Raw genomic sequence first — 15,848 nt, forward strand, 5'->3', positions numbered from 1 at the left:
CATGCACAGGGAGAACATGCAAACTCCACACAGAGATGGCCGAGGGTGGAATCAAACTCAGATCTCCTAGCTGTGGGGCCTGCGCACTAACCACTTCTGCTTTAACCACTGCAACAAAGGACAGTCAAAGGAGTGCCCTGCTGTGTTGTTCTTAAGGAACTACTCCCTAAACACTTGTCAAAGATCCTCTATATGAAAGATGGTTTAGATACCAAGAGCTCACCAGTATTGGTCTGCTACCTTGTTCACTTACTCACTCCTCTGTGATGGGTGATTCAGGTCACTAGAATCCAGTACCCGTGAGCAAAGTGAATGGAGTAACCGACTCAAAATGTTCTTCACATAAGTGAGAGAACATTTTAATTATGTGCCTCGCCCACTTTTTCAGTTTATATGCTGTTTTAATGTCATTTGCTCACTCTTATTTGAGATAGTACAGTGACTTCTACAGAGCACTTCTAAATAAAATGTATTATTAAAGATATCCTAAATAAGAACCTGTGCTGTTTTTAAGGACACGATTCGATATCAGCGGATGTTACGTGTTCGTGTTTATTTTGAAAGCGTAGACCGGAAGTGGTTGGCTGCTCCCTATGTGGCTTCACGGTTAAAGTTGTTTTCGCAGATTTCGCAACAAGTCAGCTGCACTGCTGGTGGGTCACGTGTGTAAACATGCGCGGTTACAGTAGAGTTTAGCGGGCCAAAGAAGTTTCATTTCACATTTTTTTAAACGCATTGGAAGCTACAAAAATAGGAAGAAGGTATCCCGACTGGAACTAATCCGTGCTCACATGACTTGTTTGAGGAACCAACATGGTGGTCACAGTTCAAGTTTAGCTTCGCCGTCTCTCATGTCCAAATTGGACAGAGAAGTTCACCGCCGAGGAGATGATCTCATCGCCGGATTTGCTGCCCTTCACCGGGCCGGAGAGCTTCGGGGAGGACGCGGTGGAGGGTGACCCCGGGGTTCTCCCGGAGACGCTCTCCGTACCGCTGTTTCCACCCAGACAGCCATGGAGCTCCACGGCCAGCTTCCACAAGGACTTTGTGCTGGTGGCAGAGTTCTCAGAGCAGGTCAGCCGCTTCAGTGCTAATATTTTAAATATAATATCTATATTTTAACATTTCAATGATTCAGCAAAGTGGTTTTTTTTAATAAGTTAAAAGTATTAGGTCATTATAAAATGGCGGTGATTCTAAATTACGAAAAAATCTGCTGCGTTCAAAACATAAGCGCGGTGATTTATACCAGCCACCACAAGGTGGCAGTAGCATCCAAGGTGCTCAATTACAACGAAACAACGAAGTTGTTTTCAAATTAGATCACACTGGAGTATATTATATATACAAATAAACATTTATTCTAGTCTATCGGGTTTGACGGCTCAAATGCTGAATACGGTCTTTAAATAGATCTGGAAATGACATGAGAGGACCGTGAACGCACCACGGCGCTGAAACTGAACGAGAAGTCTGGTGACACCCCCATTAGATAGCATTCCAGACGCTATGTTTGGATCCGTTTCATTATCCTTACTGCTGGAGCCTATCCCAGCTGTCTTTGGGTGAGAGGCGGGGTACACCCTGGACTGGTGGCCAGCCAATCACAGGGCACATGTAGACAAACAACCATTCACACTCACATTCATACCTATGGACAATTTGGAGTCGCTAATTAACCTAGCATGTTTTTGGAATGTGGGAGGAAACCGGAGTACCCGGAGATGTACGGGGAGAACATGCAACTCCTCAGGTTCGAACCCAGTCAAAGCATTTAGTATACTGTATTTATTAAAATAAATATTTCCCATCCTGAAAAAATGTGACTTCCTGTAAGATCCAAGTCCATAGCAGCCATGATAGCCTTCCTATGATTGTCATACCTCCCACAGCCACTAGGGGGCATCAGCATTTACTGTGATTGTGTGTCCAGGTGGGCCCGACGCCCGTGATGACCATCCCAGCTGACCCTGGAGTCATCGGTTCTTTTGACCTCAACCACTTCTCCGTTCGCATCATGTCGGTGGACTACCAGGCGTCAGGCCCCTGCAACGCGCCTCCCACCTGCCCGGGCCCCCGCCTCAGCTTCAGCGAGGACTCCAAGGTGGTCCTGGGTGACTCGGCGGAGGACGCTTTTGCGTACGTGCAGCACGTGACATTGTACGACCTGGAGGCACGCGGCATGGTGCGGCCCTTCTGCATGGCGTACGTGTGCTCGGAGGAGGCCAAGCTCATGGAGAACTTCGCCCGGCTGTCGGCGGGCTTCTCCCGGGCGTCCGACAGCCTCAAGACAGGAAACAGGCAGGCCTTTTCTTTGGAGCTGCAGAGGAAGCTACAAGAGCTCCAGTAAGATCTCACCATGCAACACTTAAGCTCCGCCCACAGAGCTGTGATCATGTGACTGTTTCAGGTATGCACGATCGACGCTGCTGCGGGATGTTGCGGGAGGAAAGTCGGATGAGCTGGAAGCTCTGGAGCGCTCCATCTTCACTCACAAAGAACTTCTCCGCCAGGTGACTTCCTACCCGAACAGGAAGCTCCAACAGCCGGACTTCTTGCCGTACGACCCCGCCTTGACGGACACGACGGCAGTCCCGCCTCCTCACCTGTTACCACCCACTTCCTGCAGGTCAGAGCGCCACCTGAAGCCCTTAGAGGAGCTCTGCAACGCCTACTTCCTGTTGCTGATGCAAGAGCAGCTGGCTCACACAGAGCGCCATCTCCGTGGCGACGCCAGCGCCCTGCGGCGCGCTCACATCACACGCTCGCTCTCCAGGAAGCTACAAATCACCAACTTCCTCTTTGAGCTGTGGCGGCCTGATGACGATGAAGAGGAGGAGGAGGAGGAGAGCGCATCACCGAGAGCAACAGGAAGTCAAAGCGACGAGCAGCCGGTGAGTCCCGAGTCGTTCTGCTCCTGCGTGGAGGAGCTGCCAATCAAACTGGAGGCAGGAGAAGAGGTGACCCCCGACCCACAGGGCATCATGGAGATGACAGGAAGCGTCAGCAGCAGTGACAGCATCGAAGTGCTCGGGACGGAGCGCTCATATCGCACGCAGCGGCAAGACATCTCGGACTTTGAGGCGCCCACAGCGAGGAGAGGCGGGTCGGAGGCGGTCCCCCGGCGAGTGAGATCATACACCAGACGAGCCAACAGCGAGGACAGCATCGAAGTCCTGAGCACCACCGAGTCAATCGTCCCCGAGGACCTCACCGCCATCACTGAGGAGGAGGCGGAGCCACAGCCTCTTTGTAATGGTTTCTCAGAGAAGTGGGAGGAGCCAAGAAATGACACAGAGATGAAGACCTGTGATGATAAACTCATTAGCAGTGACGTCACAGCGAAGGAGGTTCTTTGGGGGAGGAACCTGGGTGACGATGGAACAGGAAGTAGACCAAACCACCAGATGCTGCCTGACCTCCTGGTGAACTTTAGCACACCGCCCTCCTCCCCGCTCAGGGCGCATAGAGCATCAGATGAGGCGTGGGACAGCACCAGCTTAGCTGGCTCCTCGGACCCGCCCTCCCCGCACCAGAAGGTCCGAGGCGGCGTCCTCTCTGACAAACGGACACGAAAGAAGGCGGGGCTGCGAGCACTGCGCTTCCTCAAGCAAAACTCCTTTTCCCAGCATGCCGTGTTCTGTTTGCTTAGCGGGCGGCCGCTGGTGGTAGTCGGCGGCGATGAGGGTCTGCTGAGGAAGACGGTGGACGGTCTGAGCCTTTTCCTGCCTGCCCCCGGCGTTGGTGCGGTGATGCCGTGTTTGAGCACGCCGCTGCAGCTGAGCGACCTCCTCACCTGGAGGCTGATGGGCATCCACAGGTGACTTTAATTTTAATCCGATGAATGTTTTTTTTTTTTGTAGCGTGTCCTTGACATGTTCTTGTGGTCGCTAAGGTCGACATCATCATCTTCCGCCATGCTTCACTCCCTGAGCCGCTACAGTCGTTATCTGGGCCTGCTGGACTTGGACCAGAGGACATTACGCTGTCCGTCCTATGCCGGCTCGCTGGTCAAAGCGCTGGCCGACCGCTCCACCAACATCTCGCGTGGCGCCACCTATCTCCTGCACCTGGAGAGCGGCCTGACGGCGCTGGCCAACTGGGCTCTCCTGTTCACGTTCGGTTCCAAAGCGCCCGATCACGGAGAGGCTTCCCCGTCCGTGCCGGGCGACTTCAGCGTGATGCGCTTCCTGTCCGACCTCATCAAACGGCACCACGCCGGACGTGGACCACCGGCGTTACGCTTCTCGTACGTGCCGCTGCACGTCCACAAAAACACCGCATCATAAAAACATTGAGGCTGAGTGGTTAGTGCTAAGGCCTCACAGCTAGGAAACAAGTTCGATTCCACCCTCTGCTATCTCTGTGTGGAGCTTGCATGTTCTCCCCGTGCACGCGTGACTGAGGATCATCGCCCGTTTTAGTGGTTTAACGCTTGATTTTAATGTGAAGTCTTGATAAAAGATTTCAAAAAAAGGCATCCTTTTGCAGCGGTGTTCTGAGGAACATTGCCACCCATAGCACTTTCAAAATAAAACAAACACCCAAGGCACATAATTAAACACATCATGCATCAAAACATTCCATCTCAACTGTGTTATGTTTTTGATGTGGCAGTTATGGAAGCAGTGTTCGTCACTGAAGGGTACCAAATATCCCAATGCTAAGTTCACATTCACAGACATTCATTCTTAACAAAAGTCCAAAAATGGCAAGTGGTCTTCAAGAGGGGATCGAGGAAGGGGGCGTGGCTGCATAGCGAGAGGAAGCGCTGCAGGCGTCTCCTGCTAAAAAGCTACGTAACTTACTGCTTCCAGTGTCTGGCGCGATGATCCAGAAGGTGTCTAATGGAGGTAAGAGAACTTGCAGGGTCCTCTGGGGAAGAAGAGGAGACAGAAGCAGATGTTTTCACACACACACACCGGTATTGAAGGGTTTGCTTTCAGAAGGGGAAAACAAAACACACACCAGTTGTGTCTTGCAGCTCCTGATAGATCTTCTGCATGATGGCGGCGTGGAGACTGTCATCGCACAGGTTCCAGAACCAGCAGAGAGCCCACATGTTCCTCTGGCATTGGGAAAAAAACAATTATTTTGTATACTTAAGTCCTTTTACCATGATTAAAAAAACGTTTTTTTTTTCTTTAAATAATTTTTATTCATTCATTTTCTACCACTTTTTCCTTATGAGGGTCGCTGGAGCCCATCCCAGCTAAATACATTTTTTTAAAGTAGTTTATTTTTCATTTGAGGACATTTTAATTTACACTTTTATTCAAGTTGCTTTCATATTTATTTATTACTTCACTTCTTTGATTTTGACTTTTCAGTCAACAGAGTGTGTGTGTGTGGGGGGGGGGGCGTACCTCAAAGGTCAATAGAATGGGTATGATTGGACTGAGATCAGGATGGTGGATGATCCGTCTCAAAGCTTCAGTGAGCAGCAGCAACAGGGCTTGATCGCAGTACATCTGGCAACCAACACAGAGACACTGTTACTGTATGTGACCCATTAGTAAGCATGACATAATTAGCTCAGTTGCAGACGTTCGTACCAGCAGGAAGTGTCGGGGGATCTGCACGATGCCGCCAGAGTTAGTCTGCAGAATCACATTCACGATGCGTACGGCTTCCTGCTCGACAAGGATACAGACGGAACGCAGACCGCATGGAAAACGTGGATTTTTAAAAAAGCAGACAGTTGGTAAAAAAAAAAAAAAAAAAAACTTACACGCAAGAAAACCTCATGTGGTTGTGAGAGCCATTTGCGGTCATATCCTCCACCCACGATGTTGAGCAGACTCACCCAACAATTAGACTGTGGGACACACAAGCAACAGTGCTGCTATTCATTGTCACATTACATTGATAACCGTCCAAGATAACGCTGGCAACCAATTTATTGTATTAATTACGTGAATTTTTTTGTGTAAATAACAGAACAGATGGAAGCACAGTGGAGTGTCCCTTTCTTTTCTAACGTTGGGAAATGAACACAATTTCAACACCGTATAAGCCATGGATCTCCGACTCATGTCTCTAGTACCTTCATTCCTCACTCATAAGAACCTGCGATGCCTTCAGGGGAGCTCTGATCATCACAAAAAGGTCTTTCTAATGTGTGTGTGTGTGTGTGTGTATAAACAACATAAAATTAGGAGAAAAAAAAACACACACACAAAATGCTACATTTAAGTATCCTCGTACATCTGAATGACGTGATGTCCTTGAACACAACCCCTCATTGCTCATAATAACAGGGTTTAAAGTGTGATTCAAATGTTCTGCTATGAAAGAGTTTTATCTTTTGGCTTGACTGACATATTTGGTGTATTAATACATACAAATACATTATATATCATCCTGTCCTCTTCATTCAATACAGGCAAAAATGTTACACACATTTGCTACAGGGGATTAATCATCTTAAAATTGATTAATCTGATTGCGCTAATCAGTGTCAAAATTTTGGCTCATTTACGGAAGGTGTGTGTGTGTATGCCAGACTAATTTGTTTTGTGCATTGTAAATAGGGCTGTCAATCGATTAAAATATTGAATTGTGATTAATAGAAATTTGTCCGTAGTTAACTCAATTAAGATAGAAAAATGTTTTTTTTTAATCTATAATAAGTAGGGATGTAAATCTCTGTGGTAGATTAGATACACAACTAACTACATCAGATTTTATCAATTTACAAACCCTGTATGGGCCATACAGTATAGTAATATAATAATCTCACTCTGTATACCGTCCTTGAACACACCTGACTTTGTCCCACCTTTTACAGATACTTTTATCTTCATATTTGCTCTCATATGCTGATGTGTGGGAGTTCAGTACACAACCCCTCTGTAGGCATTGTATTTTAATTTGATGATGTTCCTGTCCCACAATACATAAGATTTGTACCCAAAAAGAATGCATATGAAATCAAATAAAAGGTGACTTACATTGGTGTGGATGCGCGGGTTGCATCTATGGACTTGGAGTACAAAGCAGACCAGATGTGAACGCGGCAACGGCGTCTCATCTGAAGCGGAAAGGGGTTAACTCATCTGAAAGAGACAGGTCGTTGCGGTGACGGTGATACTTTGCCGACCTGAGATTTGCCCCCACGTCTTGTCAGAATAGCAGAGCTCCCTATTGTGGCCGACAGTCAGCTTCGGTGCCGTGTTGGTGCCGAGCATGTACAGGTAGACCTGGAACTCATGTGGCAGGACACGCGAGACGAGCCCCGTCTCGGGCGGGAAGAAGCTCTGCAGTGCTGTTGTGAAGTGCCCCTCCAGGCAGAGGAGGAAAGGGAGGAGGTCGCTCAGCTGCATGCGGCTACAAAAAGCAAAAAGACATCAACAACACATTGATATCATTCACACAGGTAAAAGTGAAACTTACTGGACACAGATCTGCGCAGGTGGAAAAAGAACTTGTCTGGAGGACTGAAGACACACTGAAGCGTCTCCTACTGAATGAGTGAACAAAGAAGAAAGGATGGGAGCACACACGACCAGGGTAGCCAATCACAAAAAAGACTGGAAAAAATACTATTGGAATCACACCTGGCCGGTCTTCCAGCTCCTGGTAGATCTTCTCGATGATGCCGATGCGATAGTCATTGTTGGGCAAAAACTGGTTCCAGAACCAGTTGAGAGCCCACATTATATGTGGCTGTACAAAACATCAGAAGATGTGTTAAGACATATTTTAAAATTGGAATTGGATGAGGAATATCCAAACTTCTTCCAGCATAAAGAAAAGCTGAGCATTTTATCACGAAGGATGTCAATACAAGCCATCCCTAAATGTAATTAAAAATGGTGTAATATATACAGTGGTGTTAAAAAGGGATGCTCTGATTGATCGGCCACCCATCAGTATTGGCCGATATCAGTGAAAAAGGACTGTGTCGATATCGGCCAATACTTCCTTTCAAAGGCCGACCCCCGCTGCAGCATCCAGAACGACCCTTGGCAGGGTGTGTTGAGATTGAGGCTGGCGATGTGATCCTCCGTCAGGCAGCGGCTATAAAGCCCCGGTCCCAACCGACTGTACTTCCAAGTGTGGGTAAATTTTGGAGACGAGTACCGCCTCAGTGCGGATTTGGGAGCATGCAGACACTATGTAGCACTTTCAGTGTAGGGGGATGCGTCGGACTACGGATGATGTGTGACGAGTGTGCGTTTGTGCTGCATCTTCAGAAGGTAGCGGATGCGGCTGGAGGGGCCCGGTAGAGGTGGATAAACCTGCTTGTTAATCGGGTTTTCAGTGAATAATGTGAGATGTGGCCCTGTGATTGGCTTGCGACCAGTCCAGGGTGTACCCCGCCTGTCGCCCGAAGACAGCTGGGATAGGCTCCAGCACCCCCGCGACCCTCGAGAGAATAAGCGGTAGAAAATGAATGAATGTGAGAAGTGTGATGTGAAGTGTGGATATCAGCATTTTTTAAAACTAAATATTGTGTTGTCATTGAATAATACTGTATTTACATTTGAAACATTTACATGTGACAAACATTAATAAAAAAAAGGAAAGGAGCAAACACTTTTTACCTACCTTAAAGGTGCACAGAATGGGGATGATTGGACTCAGATCAGGATGAACGATGAGCTGATTCAAGGCCCCAACGACCAGCAGCAACATGGCCTGATCTGGAAAAAGCTACAAATCACACACACGCGTAAACTATTCATGACACACACCAACAAGGAAGCTCGGTGTGGGATGGTCCCGTTCATACCGACAGAAAGTATTGTGGGATATTCATGTTAAAGTTGGACTTTCTCCACAGGATGGTGTTCACAATCTGGACAGCTTCCTGGATGTAAAGAAGGATGGGGGAAAATTAGCATAGTGTTATACCTAGATTTACAGCTAATGGGGTGCTAGTCTAAGGTTACATTACGTGTGTACCGTTTCCCCATCCAATTCCCAACAATTAGATTTGCCATTACTACTCATACACAGATAATAGGAGCGTCTGTAAACTACACATCGACGTAGTCACAACGAGATTCTGCATCTGTTTAAATTGTAGGTGAAATTGGCCACAAGTAGTTTACGGTCCTGTGGGAAACACTGGTGTGTGTTTGCGAGGACTGTGCTGACAATATATTGACCTGTGCAATAGGAAATGTAGCCTTAAATGACTTTTCTTGTGATCCGACACTTAAAAAAAAATCAAATTAAATGATATTCACCTTCTATAGGGCAGAGCGGCCCCCTAACGTTCAATGCTTTGTTCATATTAAAGAAGGCATGTAGAAAAAAAAAAACCTACTTGCAGAAACACTCCACTTGGTTCTGAAAGACTGTTGCATTTCTTCTCAGGCGTGCTCAAGATTTCGAGCAGTTGGACCCAAGACTGTGACTGGTTGAAGAAAACATGAGATCAGGCCACATTCTACTCATATTTAGCAAGTTGTTCCAACAGCAGGTCACATGTTGCCAAAGTACCACACTTACATCCACGTGGACCACTGGGGAGCATCTAAGTGCCTTGATTGCAAAGCGGACCAGTTCCAAACGCGACAGCGGTACCGCACCTAAAACCAGAGATGATAAACTCTTGTGGGGCGGGGAGGGGGAAGAGACACAAGATCACAATAAAAGCTTTCCTGACCATCGATTGGCTGCCATTGGTGCATGACTGAACAAAGCCGGCCTTCATAAGAAAGACTCAGCTTGGCCACCGTCGCCGTGATGAACGTTTGGAGGTAAAACTGGAAGAGGTGTGGCGTGAGACGCGACACGGGCCCGTTCCCTTGCGGGAACAAAGTCTTGAGGGCCACTGGGAAGTTGCCCTCCAAGCTAATCAGAAAAGGGAGGAGGTCGTTCAGCTCCAGACGACTAGAATAAAAAGAACAAATGATTAGCAATTTGCCAGCAGACAAACATCTACCTCCTCGATCATGCAGTAAGGTCTGACGACGACAGGGGCAACACAAGCTGTGAGGCCCTAAGACGTCATGTGTCCTTGGCTAAGCTACTGGGATCCAACGGTACTTACTGGACCCAGTCTTTGGCAGCAGGGAACAGCACTTTATCGGTTGGAAAACACATCTGAGCAACTCCTGCAGAGAGGGAAGAGACAAAGACATCAGACATCAGAGTTGTGGACTCCTATAGAGCAGCTACACACCATAATCCGCACAGAAAGCTTTCTAGATCTTCCAGAATCGGCATCTATCACAGCTGCATTTCCAAAAGTGTCTGATTTAATTTATTCCACCCACGGCCCGCCTCCACGCTGTTATTGGTCATACTCCCAAGCTCTCCCGAGGACTTCCTGTCTTTGTAGGTATAGGGGTTGATCAACGAATAAAGGCGTTGGAGAGTTAAATGAAATGTGGCTAGGTGCTACTAGTTGGAGACCTGACTTACCACAATGAGTTCATACGCGGTAACGTGTGTCTACGTTTATAGAGTGCAGACAATTGTGACAAACTCGGTAGTGGAAATGTGGTTATTACATATTTTTTGCGGAACTACTAGACATGCCAATTGTAGTCAAAATGGCTATCAGCAACTCCGGTGAGCTCGTAGTTTGCATGCATGCAGGCAAGAAACGCTGTAACACCACACACACACACACACACACACAACCGCTTACTTACACAAAATAAACACAGTTAGGACACTGATAAATGAAACCGTTACTGATAGCTAGCCTTTCTGACACACAATCCCTGATTCCAGCAGTCATCAAAACATGTATGCAATCATACCCGCATGGTTTTCCAGCTCCTGATAGATCTTCTTTATGAGGTCAATACGGTGTTCATGGCTGGGCAACAGGTAGTTCCAAAGCCAGCGGAGAGCCCACTGTTTTTTCTGCCATACAAGCAACATATCAGGATCTTACCACAAACTAACCATTGGGGATCATGATGCACAATACTTATATTCCACTACCAATACAATAGTTGGACCAACCTGAAACGTGCACAGAATGGGAATGACTGGACTCAGATCAGGATGGAGGATTACTTGGCCAAAAGCCCCAGTGGTCAGAAGCAACATGGCCCGATCCGGGAAATGCTGCACTTGGCACACACACACACCGTTATGCAAACCACTATAAAAGTATCACGCACATGGGATGTTCGTGTTCATACCGACACAAAGTGAGGCGGGATCTGTATCTTGCTGCTGGACTCGTCGTGCAGAATGGAATTGACAGGCTGGACAGCTTCCTGGATGAAAAGGAAGGAATAAATCCAATTGAAGCAGATGCGCGAGTAAATAAGGGCAGTAACTGTGGAGGACAAACCTACTTGTTGGCACACTTGACTGGGATCCGGAAGAAAGGGGATGTCATCTTGCACGATTTGGAGCAGATAGATCCAACATTCAGACTGGACAATGAACATGTTCATGCAATTTTTTTTAAAGACAAATCTCAGAAGGTGATCATACGACAGGCACACTTACATTCATACGGACAGCCAAACAGCATCTATGCACCTCGAGTGTGAAGCGGACCAGTTCTAGAATGGTCAGTGGCGCCGCACCTGAATCAGAGAGGGGTCAACCTTTTTGGATACTAACCCCGTGCATTGACACCAAACTCTTCCTAACCTTCTATTGGCGCCCACTCATCCTGAAATGCGCAGAGCTCGCAGGTCTGGCTGATAGTCCACTTGGGCGCCATGGCTGTGCTCAACGTGCGGAGGTACAACAGGAAGAGCTGTGGTGTGAGGCGAGAGGCGGGTCCGTTCGCTACCAGGAAGCTGCCTTGCACCACAGTGAAGTCGCCGTCCAAGCACATGAAGAAAGGGATGAGGTCCTTCAACCGCAGCAAGCTAGGAGGGCAATGGAGAGGTGGAGGGGTGGGTGTCGACAAAGTGCCGCCATGTGGCGTTTATCTGCAACGGAAAACTTACCGTTTGGGCTGATCCGAGTGCACGGCTCTTAGGTAGCGACTTAACTCCCTGAATCTGCGCATAATTATAAGCCTCGATTATTATTATTATAATAACTGAAAATGTGATGTCAGCCAGCGCACGTCCGCTGTGTACCTTTTCTGTTCCAGGAGTCGTTCCACCCTCAGGAGAATCACCGCCATGTCTTCCAACATGGTGTCCTTCTTGCCTTTATTAGTGCGCACCCCCAGCACGTTTTGCCCCTTCAAGACTGACACTAGCAGGACGTCATCCCAAGGGCGCACGCTCAAGCTGCAGCACACACAGTTGCAGTGCAGTTAGAGTTACAGTACACGCCATGCGAGAGTGGAAAAGACACACGCACCTCAACCTCATGTTCTTCAGCTCAGGAGGGAAGTGCAACTTGCTGTAAAAATCCTGCAGTTTCTGTCTGAAGCATGGTAGGAAATCAGCCATCACCATCTGCCTCTGCAGCGACCCCACCACCCTGAGAGAAAACACACACACACACACACACAGTTGAGGACACACTTTTAAAAATGACACACTAGCCTGCTTTCAAGTAGGAGTCTCCACCTTTGCATCAGCGCCACTTTTGCGTTGTTTACATTAGCGAAGGGTGACTGAGATGCGGAAATCCTGCAAGACAAACAGAGGTATTATCAAGAAATATATATACCCACACACCAATGTATTAGGTTCATTGAAAGCGATCCAGTACAGTGTAATATTGTCATCTTCTAACGCAGCTAGATAAGGTCAAATATTACAAATAGTTTGACGCAGTGCCAACTGCAACCACAGTGGCACCCTTTGTTAAAGGGGAACTATTATGCTCATTTTCGGTCCTTTGTGTGGAATCCTATAGAGCAGCTACACACGATAATCCGCACTGAACGCTTTCTAGAGTTTCCAGAATCTGCACCTATTCTTGCTGTACGGCCAAAACAGTAAGTTTTAATTTATTCCACAAACTGCTCGCCTCCAGCCACGGCCACTCCACTGTGATTGGTCCACAATGTCAAGCTCTTACGAGGACTTCCAGACGACTGCTGAAGCCTCACTTTCCAATTTTAATAATGAATAAAGCCTTTGGAGAACTACAGTACTTGAAAAGCGGTTCGGAGCTACTGGTAGCAGATCCCTGACTGTATGAATTCAAAGAGTGGGAACGTAGGTCCACGTTTATGGAGTGCAGGCAATCTTGACACAACATCGGTAGTGGAACTGTGGTCATTACATGTTTTTGCGGGACTGACAACAATTGTGGTGAAAAAGTCTATTAGCAAGTCCCGACATGGACTTACAGCTTGATGCTCTGACTCTTCAACATGACCAAGAAAGGTTTGAAAGGTGTCGGGCTGCGCAAAAACCTCATTATCTGACACTTTGGCATGGTTTAACACAACAATAAAACTTGTATTTGATTTAATTGAATTGAATGCGTGTGTGCTCGTCTACCGTCTGTCATGTTGAATAAACGCCTCCGCTGCTGCCAGCCTCATGACGGCTGCAGCTCTGTCGTCTTCCTCGTCTGCTTGGTTCAAGAACGATGACACACACTCGTACACCGGGGTGTAGCTGGGAGGGAAGAAAAACAGGAGGTTGTGATTTAAACAAGCGACATTATCTCATCGACTCAATGATAAAAAATGATGTCTAAAATAATTTTGAGGTAACATAGCATGTTAAGGGCATCACTCACTCGTAAACCAGGTGGTCATTCACACTCTTGCCTTGGAGGAACAATGTGAAGTTATCTTTGAGCTGGAATTTGAAGATCCGCAACTGTGACTCTGTGGGAGGCATTCAGTGACATGAGGGACACACAAATGGTGAGCTTGCCGTGTAGAAGCAAGAACAGTAAGCGTACCTGCGTGTCGGAGTTTGTCATCCATTTCAGACAAGGTGAACTGAAAGGCCTCCAGTTGACCCATCAGCAAGCCATTTCGGAGTGCGTTCCAGAAGTCACTCTTCTTGTGGCTGTTGCAGTGGCACACCTGGCTCACAAGCCATTTTTCACACTGTAAACCCACACACACACACACAAAAGACACAAAACCGCTAAGCAACTTCGAAAAAACTTGCTACAGGAATTAAATATGTGGAATTTTGTCAACAATGTTGTTGATTCTGATTCTTTGATAGTTCACATACCGTGGATGCTAGCTTGTCACAGATATAGCAAAAGCACTGCTCGCATTGGTGCTCGTTCCCAGACACAGGTTCGATACAGTTGTCTGTAGCACTGAGGATGACACAAGGCAGAGGACATGTAGTGGGTACAGATAGTGCATCAAATCAAATCAACTTTATTTGTAGAGCACTTTTCCTGCAAGGACATGCAACACAAAGTGCTTTATAGAATTAAAAACGACACAATTAAAAAGAAACAATTACAAAGAAAGCCCCTCCCTCCCACTCTCCATACTAGACACACACACACCCACAGTAGGAAGACATGGCATGGCACTGAGGTCAAGGAAACGCCACCTTTGGATTGGAGCCACCGGCCGTGCCATCGGGGGACCAGCACCCGGGCCCCCCGACTCCGACAGACAGATGGGCCCCCACATCAAAGGGAGGAACCCCCAGCCGGCCAGGTCGAAGGGACCCAAGGACAGTACCCCCATCAGCAGACCCGACACAGCCCCCAGTGTGGAGGACCCCCTCTGAGGAAACACTGGAGTTAAAAGCCAAAGACTAAAAGCATAAAATAGAACTAAAAAGATAAAAACGTAAGAAGAGTTTAAAATATTAGTTAAAAGCCTGATTAAAAAGGTGCGTCTTTAATCTTCTTTTAAAAATATCAACAGTCTCTGCAGTCCTGAGGCTCTACGGCAGGCTGTTCCACAGGTTGGGGCCATAGTGGCTAAATGCTGCCTCACCATGGGATTTTGTTCTGGGTTTTGGTATAGTTAAAAGGCCAGTGCCGGAGAACCGCAGGGTCTGCGAGGGTTGATATGGTAAAAGCAGATCAGATAAATAAGAAGGCGCAAGGTCGTTAAGACATTTAAAAATATAGTGTAGTGGGTACACTATTCAGGTTATTATGCGGTGTGGAAAATGGCCTCACGTGAAAGGGTGTATGGGACAGTCGTAGCGCGCGTGCGGTAACAGCTCGGCAGGACGGGTGAAGGTGACGACTAAGTCTTCATTCATCTTGCTGGGAGACAGCGGGCAGTCTGCAACACAGAAGACAGGTGATCTAAATACATTCAAGAGAAAAGACATTGATGGGAATGTAAATTACCCTTCCTGGGAACATCCTCCGTCTCCAAAATGACAACTGAAGATTCACAGCAGGATGCGTCCCGGTTGTCATCTTCGACGTCGTCATCACTGAGGATGATTATCTCTCCATTATCTACGGCTGTGCACATTACGAACGATCTGAAAAACAAGGACTATTCGTTAATTACGATAGCCAATATCTTACATGTGACCGGGAGTAACGGCACAGATTAAAATAAGTATAAAATAAGTATATCAATACTATAGCCTTCCTTTTCAGCCTTTTCTGTAAGTTGTTGAGGGAGTGTACCCTGACTGTCGACCACAATTTATTTTAGCCTAGCTAAAGTCGTTAGCTAGTCGTGACTCGATAAATGAGTAACACAGGGGGAACATATACATACTCATATTTCTGTCACACTGCAGGGCAAATAACTGATATTAGGAAATTGTCAACCAAAAGAACATTACTTACCGACGTTGTCAACGTTCTAATTTTTCGCGCCACTCCAGCGTCACTTCCGCGTTTCTTCTTCGTGGGTTTTTTGTAGCGGTGGCTAATCGAGCTAATACCGACTTTACCATAGCGAGATAGGGTCGTTATCATATCGATACTATCGTGATGAGATTGATATTTTTGGTTCTCCTTTGTGTTTGAATTATTGTCATGGCAAATTATTTCATAGTCATTTTTACTTTTCTCTACCTACTTTGTACAACGGTAGCTCATAA

The 15,848-nt window shown here is 47.1% G+C and overlaps 3 protein-coding genes and 2 long non-coding RNA genes across 6 annotated transcripts; 1 reads left to right on the top strand and 4 right to left on the bottom strand.

The window, feature by feature from the left end:
• The first annotated feature begins 631 nt into the window (after nucleotides 1-631).
• Nucleotides 632-4,579, top strand: smcr8b (Smith-Magenis syndrome chromosome region, candidate 8b). Its single transcript, XM_058089710.2, has 4 exons — nucleotides 632-1,074; nucleotides 1,934-2,346; nucleotides 2,411-3,820; nucleotides 3,896-4,579. The coding sequence occupies exons 1-4, from the start codon at nucleotides 889-891 to the stop codon at nucleotides 4,287-4,289; spliced, it is 2,403 nt and encodes an 800-aa protein (XP_057945693.2). The 5' UTR covers nucleotides 632-888; the 3' UTR covers nucleotides 4,290-4,579.
• Nucleotides 3,533-8,720, bottom strand: LOC144899828 (uncharacterized). 2 transcript variants are annotated; one of them, XM_078793568.1, is made up of 10 exons: nucleotides 8,554-8,720; nucleotides 7,560-7,668; nucleotides 7,396-7,462; nucleotides 7,103-7,329; nucleotides 6,954-7,033; nucleotides 5,732-5,818; nucleotides 5,556-5,633; nucleotides 5,367-5,471; nucleotides 4,969-5,068; nucleotides 3,533-4,875 (listed from the first exon to the last, which is right to left on the bottom strand). In XM_078793568.1, the coding sequence occupies exons 1-10, from the start codon at nucleotides 8,638-8,640 to the stop codon at nucleotides 4,805-4,807; spliced, it is 1,011 nt and encodes a 336-aa protein (XP_078649694.1). In that variant the 5' UTR covers nucleotides 8,641-8,720; the 3' UTR covers nucleotides 3,533-4,804. The 2 variants fall into 2 exon arrangements, with proteins under 2 accessions (XP_078649694.1, XP_078649693.1); XM_078793567.1 differs by having other exon boundaries at nucleotides 3,540-4,875; nucleotides 7,396-7,465; nucleotides 8,554-8,716.
• Nucleotides 8,676-12,516, bottom strand: LOC131139787 (uncharacterized). Its single transcript, XM_078793566.1, has 15 exons — nucleotides 12,459-12,516; nucleotides 12,247-12,369; nucleotides 12,018-12,173; nucleotides 11,883-11,936; nucleotides 11,578-11,801; nucleotides 11,431-11,510; nucleotides 11,274-11,354; nucleotides 11,115-11,192; nucleotides 10,933-11,037; nucleotides 10,725-10,830; nucleotides 10,007-10,070; nucleotides 9,620-9,846; nucleotides 9,463-9,542; nucleotides 9,278-9,367; nucleotides 8,676-8,815 (listed from the first exon to the last, which is right to left on the bottom strand). Exons 1-15 carry the CDS (start codon nucleotides 12,464-12,466, stop codon nucleotides 8,732-8,734), a joined length of 1,560 nt encoding a protein of 519 aa, XP_078649692.1. The 5' UTR covers nucleotides 12,467-12,516; the 3' UTR covers nucleotides 8,676-8,731.
• Nucleotides 12,517-13,587: 1,071 nt separating this feature from the next.
• LOC144899782 (uncharacterized) lies at nucleotides 13,588-14,134 on the bottom strand. The gene is made up of 3 exons (XR_013628069.1): nucleotides 14,040-14,134; nucleotides 13,756-13,906; nucleotides 13,588-13,678 (listed from the first exon to the last, which is right to left on the bottom strand). It is a non-coding gene; the product is annotated as an uncharacterized LOC144899782 (long non-coding RNA).
• An 816-nt stretch (nucleotides 14,135-14,950) lies between these two features.
• Nucleotides 14,951-15,687, bottom strand: LOC144899778 (uncharacterized). Its single transcript, XR_013628066.1, has 3 exons — nucleotides 15,592-15,687; nucleotides 15,136-15,275; nucleotides 14,951-15,067 (listed from the first exon to the last, which is right to left on the bottom strand). It is a non-coding gene; the product is annotated as an uncharacterized LOC144899778 (long non-coding RNA).
• Nucleotides 15,688-15,848: the final 161 nt, after the last annotated feature.

Source organism: Doryrhamphus excisus, linkage group LG9 (genome assembly GCF_037039965.1).
Source record: "Doryrhamphus excisus strain RoL-2023G ecotype Guam linkage group LG9, RoL_Dexc_Guam_v1.1, whole genome shotgun sequence".
Classification (NCBI taxonomy): Eukaryota; Metazoa; Chordata; class Actinopteri; order Syngnathiformes; family Syngnathidae; genus Doryrhamphus; species Doryrhamphus excisus.